General features: G+C 45.2%; 1 protein-coding gene across 1 annotated transcript in view; it reads right to left on the reverse strand.

Annotated features, from left to right (window-relative positions):
- The window catches only part of LOC123752123 (homeobox protein unc-4 homolog), an 85,721-nt gene extending 77,615 nt beyond the window's left edge, over positions 1 to 8,106 (reverse strand). The window contains exon 1 of the mRNA XM_069334704.1: positions 7,607 to 8,106. Within this exon, the coding sequence (XP_069190805.1) occupies positions 7,607 to 7,925 (319 nt within the window). The 5' untranslated portion in view covers positions 7,926 to 8,106. The remainder of the gene's footprint in view (positions 1 to 7,606) is intronic.
- Positions 8,107 to 8,320: the final 214 nt, after the last annotated feature.

The following is an 8,320-nucleotide window of genomic DNA, read 5'->3' on the forward strand; positions in this document are numbered from 1 at the left end:
ATTGAAAAAAGGATTTAGAGCACTTTGGTAAGAAATATAAATATAAATTATGCAAAAAGTTGACGTGAAAACTGTATAGAATTGATTTTATCATCGATATCCTCTCTGTTTTATACATATCTTCATACATATGTATGAAGTACGCTTTGGAAGACATTAGATATCTGGAATACATATCTAATACATATCCTCTCTAATACATAGGCTTAAAGCTTTCAAAAATATCGGGTATGTATACTATAAAAACATTTTGTTTACGCCAGTTATCTCTCACGATTGGCATAGTCAAAATGTATATTGAACCAACATTACTCTTTTATAGACAAAAAAGTTGGAATTATTACCAAAAAAAATGTAAACGTTAGCATATCAAAAAATGAAAAAACAATTATTTTGCTCAGTTTCCATTGCATGAGAGTAGATTATTTATTTGTTAATATTACATGTGTCTAGGTTCTTCAATGGAGTTACGTGACACATAATTATTAGCCAGAATGTATCCACCCCTAATGACACAGGCTTTCGGCAAGTAGATGTTCCTTATATTTATGGCCCCCCAAAAAATAATAACAAGAATCTGGACACATTTTTATGATAATTAAATAATAGAGCGAGTGGAATATAATCTGCGTGGAGTATACTCGCTATAACGAAGCTGAGAATTAAGACACCCAACTCACGCATCTGAAAATAACATAATTGACGCAGATGATGAGTCACAATAACGTGGCTGAAATATGTTGACCAAACCACACACTAGAAAGTGAAGGGACGACGACGTTTCGGTCCGTCCTGGACCATTCTCACAATCGACTTGAGAATGGTCCAGGACGGACCGAAACGTCGTCGTCCCTTCACTTTCTAGTGTGTGGTCTGGTCAGCAGAATTGACGACGTTCCGGTCTATCTCGGACCATTACCGAGTTCTCTCTATACGCACGTCTTCATATTGGTTCACGACGGACCGAAACGTCATTTTTGTTTCCAGATGTTCATGAATATCTGAAAGTAACTTAGTAACTTAGAAACACTGCAATAGCGCTGTTGGTCCATACAAGACGGTCCTGTATCCATCCACCCCCCTTCCCCCCTCTAACCCATATATCTATCCAATCTACTGTTGAAATCTGTTAAGCCGTCTATCTCAATAATAGACCCATTCCATTTATCCAGAAGCATGGTTATAATCCAGTACCATTCAAAAGTTTAGATTTATCCACCTATTCTCCCCCCCCCCCCCCGTTATTGTGGGTTTGTGGATTGTTCTGGCTGTTGTGGATCCTGCTTGTGTGTCCCTTTGATTGTGTTCTGATTGGTAGAGATTAGGTTAGCCAATAGGTGGCATGGGCATGAATAACCCGTTAATATCCCGTTCACACTTGAAAAGCTATATAGTATTTCTCCTACCCTCCTCCATCGAGTCTCTCACTTCCCTCCAGCCAATCTCCAACGAGTGTAGATCGCCTCTCTTCCATCTATCTTCCAAGAAAAAGGCCCCATGATAGAACATGATATATAAAACTATATAGTTGGTTCTATATATAGAACCACCGCTATAGCTGAAGGATGATATTTCAGGACTTCCATTGCTGTAGGTGAGTATTATAAATCCCAGCGTCGTGTTCGCTGTATTTCGTGTATTGATGCTCTGTATTTCGTGTATTGATGCTCTGTATTTCGTGTATTGATGCTCTGTATTTCGTGTATTGATGCGCTGTATTTCGTGTATTGATGCGCTGTATTTCGTGTATTGATGCGCTGTATTTCGTGTATTGATGCGCTGTATTTCGTGTATTGTTGTGTAGCAACGTTTGGGCCTCAGGTCACACTGCTAACAACAGCTCCCAAGTCTCAGTGTGATTCGACCTGCGATTGTATTGTTGATGTGGAATACATCAACACCTGTTGTATCCCCCTCCCAGGTAAAGGCATGTGGAGTTCGCAGCGTTAAACTGCATTATACAACACTATATACAACACTCCTGTATAAATTTCTTTGTAGATATCAGTAACTCAGTTATTTATGCAACACGAAGCTGTTGCTCGGTCAATTAGTCGAGGATGCTGTTCCACCCCCAGGCTGCTTCCTATGGGTGGAGGCCTGGTCGAGGACCGGGCCGCAGGGACACTAAAAAGCTCCGAAATAATCTCAAGATAACCTCAAGAAGATGCTCATCTTGAAGGAACACTACCTTATTCTTAACGGAAGTGCGCCTCCACCTTGAACGACGAATACCTCCACCTTGAACGACGAATACCTCCACCTTGAACGAAGAATACCTCCACCTTGAACGGAGAATACCTCCACCTTGAACGAAGAATACCTCCACCTTGAACGACGAATACCTCCACCTTGAACGACGAATACCTCCACCTTGAACGAAGAATACCTCCACCTTGAACGGAGAATACCTCCACCTTGAACGGAGAATACCTCCACCTTGAACGATGAATACCTCCACCTTGAACGGAGAATACCTCCACCTTGAACGAAGAATACCTCCACCTTGAACGGAGAATACCTCCACCTTGAACGATGAATACCTCCACCTTGAACGGAGAATACCTCCACCTTGAACGACGAATACCTCCACCTTGAACGGAGAATACCTCCACCTTGAACGACGCCATTACGCCCTACCGAGACTGCCTCCGTTGCTTGGCCGTCGCACTGAAGCAGAAAACAAATGAACGAAAGGTTTTTCGGCTGATGGCGGGGAATTTTCTCTATCATACCCCATTAAGGTGTCTATATTTTTGCTGCCTTGTGGCCAATATTACTCTAATTTATGCCAGGAAGCGGCGCAAGGAACACTGACTTCGCTGTCGAGTAATGCCGAAGGAACCCGTCTTAAGCATCGCCAGCGGCGCCCCCGTCTAAATCCATTGCCAGAGGGGCCTCTCCCCGTCTAAAAAAAAATTCCCGGCGGCCCCGTCTAAAACCATTGCCGGCGGCCCCGTCTAAAACCATTGCCGGCGGCCCCGTCTAAAACCATTGCCGGCGGCCCCGTCTAAAACCATTGCCGGCGGCCCCGTCTAAAACCATTGCCAGCGGCCCCGTCTAAAACCATTGCCGGCGGCCCCGTCTAAAACCATTGCCGGCGGCCCCGTCTAAAACCATTGCCGGCGGCCCCGTCTAAAACCATTGCCGGCGGCCCCGTCTAAAACCATTGCCGGCGGCCCCGTCTAAAACCATTGCCGGCGGCCCCGTCTAAAACCATTGCCGGCGGCCCCGTCTAAAACCATTGCCGGCGGCCCCGTCTAAAACCATTGCCGGCGGCCCCGTCTAAAACCATTGCCGGCGGCCCCGTCTAAAACCATTGCCAGCGGCGCCTGTCTTCTGTGATTTACAAAACAACAAAAACCGCTCTTGCGTGGAAATGTTGACGGGGGAAGACAGCGTCTTGGAGAAGTGTCAAGTGTTGCAGAACGAGGCTTGCCGGAGCGCTGTCAAGTGCGGCAAGGCGTGGCATGCGTGGTTTTGCTATTAGTGTTGCTTTAGTGGTAACTAGAGTGTTGCGAGGTGTTGCAGGAGGCACGTAGCTACGTTTTGCTGGAGGTTGCGTCTAGGGGTATGTCTCCCTCCTCCTCCCCCCCCCCCTCCCCCGTCCCTCCTACAATGACGGGCACGAGCATACAGTAGCGTCGTCTGTCTGTCTATGTGATACTAGCTTGTCTGTCTGTCTGTCTCTTCCGCCCACTTCTCGTCTCTGTCCACACCCCCCCCCCCCCACGCCCCGTCTCCTCCGTGCGCTTCTGTCAAGTTTCTTCTGTCCATCCCCGTCTATTTTTTTACATAATGTCGTCCACTATCTCATCTAATCCACCTCTACCATATTCCGTTCACCCAAAGATTCCTTTAAATCCACCTGCTCTCTCTCTCTCTCTCTCTCTCTCTCTCTCTCTCTCTCTCTCTCTCTCTCTCTCTCTCTCTCTCTCTCTCTCTCTCTCTCTCTCTCTCTCTCTCCTCCCGTCTATTCTGTCCCTCCACCGTCTGGTTATTGACGGCCACCACAGCTGTTCGCGTTCTTCTGTCATATCTTTCGTTCCCCCTTTACACTGTCCGTCTCTGCCGCCTGTCCACCGCCCCTGAGGAATGACGGGGGAAAAGAGACGGAAAGGGAAGAGGCATCGGAGTAGTTAAGGTTGAAGAGGGTGGGGGGTGGAGGGGGGGGGGTATGGGGAGGGGAGTGGGGATGGAGAGGGGGGGAATGGGGAGGGGGAGGGTGGTGGTGGGCGGGGGTAACAAAGGCGCTCAGGAACAACCCACTACCCCACCCCCCACCCCATCTACCTTACCCTAACCCCCCCCACCTCCCTTCCCCAACCTGCCCTGCCCCTCCCCCACAGTCTCGCAGGTGATGTCTCAATCAACTCACCTGTGATGTCTTGTTTCTTGGAGGCGTCTCCTGTGTGTGTGTGTGTGTGTGTCAGTGTCTTCTGTGGCTTGTGGGAGGTGGAGATGCATGTGTGTGGTGTGGCTCTGTTGGTGTGGCTCTGATGGTGTGTGGTATGGCTCTGTTGGTGGTGGTGTGGCTCTGTTGGTGGTGGTGTGGCTCTGGTGGTGTGGCACATGACTGTCTGTGGTTTGGTTGGAACAAGGGAAAATGCTAACAATGCACAGCCTATTGAAAACCGTTAGAATATAGTCTCTCCCAGTCTCTAGGCTGGGAGCTAGAGACACAGTCGAACCGTATCTCTACGGTTCGACTGTGTCTCTAGCAGTCGAACAAGCAAGCAATTAAGCTGTTCGTGTATTAGCAGTAGGTAATTGGAATGTAATTAGAATGAACTAGGCAATCAGGATGAAGAAGAATCAGCCAATTCCGTCTAAAATTTTAAGACAGTGTAGAAATTTTCGGATCATTCTGGTCGGCGAGTTTATTATATTAGACGATCGGCAGTTGAAAAGGCGGTGCCAAGAGCTGAAGCTGCATCTCTAAGACAGAAATCATATATGATTACTCTCCCGAACGCATATATAAAAGGGGGGATTATAGGGGACGCATATACGCATAAGGAATAAGAGATATAACAAGGCTTTCTCTGAATGCTCTATATTTTCTTCTTCTAGACTATGGGTCCCCACACACACACATTATATATATATATATATATATATATATATATATATATATATATATATATATATATATATATATATATATATATATATATATATATATATATATACATAATTAAAAAACCGCGGTCATCAGGTAAATAGCGGCTCCTTTCACTTAATATTGCGGTCACATAATTAGTATAGCGGCCAGACCGAGGAGTCGACCGGAAATGTTTGGTCAACCTATAAGAGGCCGAGAAACATCTCCGCGACTTGCAGCTTAAGAAAGACGCAACACTGCAACACTTTGCGATAGTGTTGCAGGATCACTGTGCGTCGAAGACCAAACCAACACACACATCAGAAGATGAGGAGACGACGACGTTTCGGTCCGTCCTCGTGGACCATTTTCAAGTCGATTGTGATAGCGACTTGATATATAAAAAAAAAACTATGAAAAAGGTAAGAGAGTTTATTCAAAAAATTATCGGCAGATGGTTTGAAATATTATTGACCTTTCGCTTGGAAAATAATTGGTGATCAAGCCGAAATATTCTCAGCGATACAGATGAAATAAACTTTTGTGGTCTAGCTGCAATGTTGCCGGTGATCTAACCGAAACATCGCAGATGAAACACACACACAAAAAAATCATGCAACTTGCACCAATATGAAACACAAATATTATTTTGGCGCGTGAAACACTTTAGGCTATCAATCTGGAATATTATTTTCAATATATTTCGAATATTGCATTCGGTCTGTGTCCTTATTGTCAGTAATCCACCTGAAACATTATTAGCAGTCCAGGGAATATATTTCGCTATATCCGGCTATATCAAGAATATTACAAACACCGTAATAGGCCTGATATAAACAGCCATACAGGAATTATCAAAAGCCTATCTAGAATTTTACCGGCGGCCTGCCTGACACGTCTCTGCCAGACATGGAGTATTGTCCGCGTCCAACCGGGAATGTTATAAATGAATAATATTACGAAATTCGAATATTACGAAAAAAAAAATCCTGGAGGTGTTATACTAAGTATATCTGGGTATACTCCACGTAAATCTGACCCTGGCAGCATATATCTGGGAATTAATTCTCGCGAGATATCTTTAGTATCTTAGCGGCATTTTGACGAGTTTAAATAAACGCTAATAAATGATAATGCTGATTTTCGTTAAATGTTCTTCGTCAAATCTGATATCAATAAAAGTTACTGATAACGATAATGAAACTAAACAATCCCAAACATCTGAATTACCGGAAAATAATACTGGGAATGATGGTTAACTAACAGCAACGTGACTAGAACGTTTCTACAACAGCCTAGCAATGGGCATTTTGCAGATGAACTGAAATTAATATTTCTAGCGAACCTCGCAGAGTATTTCCAGTGGAATATTTCCAGCGATCAGTGGCAATATTTCTAGCGACTATATGGAAATATTTATAGCCACTATATAATATATATAGCGACAATACTGTGGGATGAAATATCAATAATAATAATATTATTATTATTATTAATATTTTTAATATTATTATTATTAATAATATTATTATTAATATTAGTATTATTATTAAATAATGGGGGTACCACCTCTGTTATTTTAATAGTTATTCACGGACTATAGGCTTAAAGGTTTAGAGTTTTCAACGGAACACAGGTCTCAGTAATCCACCGACTATAGGCCTATAGGGCGGAGGCCTACGAGGACAGTATATATATATATATATATATATATATATATATATATATATATATATATATATATATATATATATATATATATATATATATATATATATATATATATATATATATATATATAAAACAGAGGTGGAATATCAGTGTTGTTCAGCGCGGATATACTAGTGGCATTAACCAGTTCCAACCTGGAAGAGTTGCAAGCGGTTGCAAACACTAGACCAAGCTGCCGGATATATAATACCGAAATTTCTGCCGGATAGACTGATGGGCGTTTTCTGATATTCGCATTGCAAGTTATATATATTGCAAGACGGGTGGGGTGGGGTAGGGGGCTGCAATGTATTTCAGGGCAGTTCTCGGTATATTTTGGTCTGGGGAATATTGCAGAAAATTCGCAGATATATATTTTTTTTCAGTTGGACCAACGGATCCAAACTTTAATACGCGGATTGTTTAACAGACATAATGTGATATATGGATGTTGAGCATATATGGTGGACATATATGGGGTGTTCATTAGTGCTGAGCATTTAGGAGATATATATAGCTACATATACCATGATTATCCCTGCCAGAAATGCTAGTATCTGAAACAAGTTTGGTTCATTCTTGAAACCTATTCTTGGGGACAGTTTTCTGAAGGTGTGAGGGTGTGACACCCGGACACACACTGCTCTAACAAGGTAACCGCTATAGTCAGGTTTCTGGCCGCCACGGTATAGGCAGGCGTTCCCCCGTTGTGAGGCGGCTGTGGTAGAAATGAGAATAAATGAGGCGTGTGCAGGCAGCGTGAGGTAGGCCACCTCGTGAGGCAGGTCTCACCTTTCTCGTCGTCGCGGTCGTAAGGAGACGGCAGGCCGGACGGCAGGCCAGCGCTGTGGTCTGCCGTCCGCTCCAAGAAGCCGCCGCCGCCGCCGCGTCCCAACACGGAGAAGGATAGAGGGTGTGGGCCGCCCTCATGGGCGTTGGGCGGCATGCCGCCCAGCTTGATACCGTTGTGGTTGGAGAAGGGCGAGAGGGCAGGCAAAGGAGGCAGCTGCTGACCCAGAGGCAGCGGCACGGGCCGTGCAAGCTGACTCAGCACGTGGAATGTGGGTTGCACGTAGCCGAGGTGAGGCAACATCTTCTCCATCAGCAGCATTCTAACCTCAGACACACACACACACGGGAGCTGCGCGCCACTCACTGTCCCTCTAGTTCCACTCTAATGCCATGCACGATATCACTGTCGAGTCCCCTCGTGGCGGCCGCCTAGCGTCACTTATGGCTGCGGCGTTGGCGGTTTGTCAACAAATACTGAAGAGCCTGGCAGCCGCACCCGCGGTCTTCACCTCTCCATTGTTCCGCTCGGGGATTACCGCCAAGCTCCGCCCGCCATCCCGCCCCGCGCCCATTCCCTGGTCTCCTATTGGCTCCCGTCACGCGCGCGGCCGCGCTCCGGCGCTCCCATTGGCCACGAGGGAGACCGCGACTGAATGACAAACAGAGTTTCGATTAGAGTGTCCATTTCATCGACTTAATGGGGTTCCTATAGAG

This window comes from Procambarus clarkii, chromosome 31, assembly GCF_040958095.1.
Source record: "Procambarus clarkii isolate CNS0578487 chromosome 31, FALCON_Pclarkii_2.0, whole genome shotgun sequence".
Classification (NCBI taxonomy): Eukaryota; Metazoa; Arthropoda; class Malacostraca; order Decapoda; family Cambaridae; genus Procambarus; species Procambarus clarkii.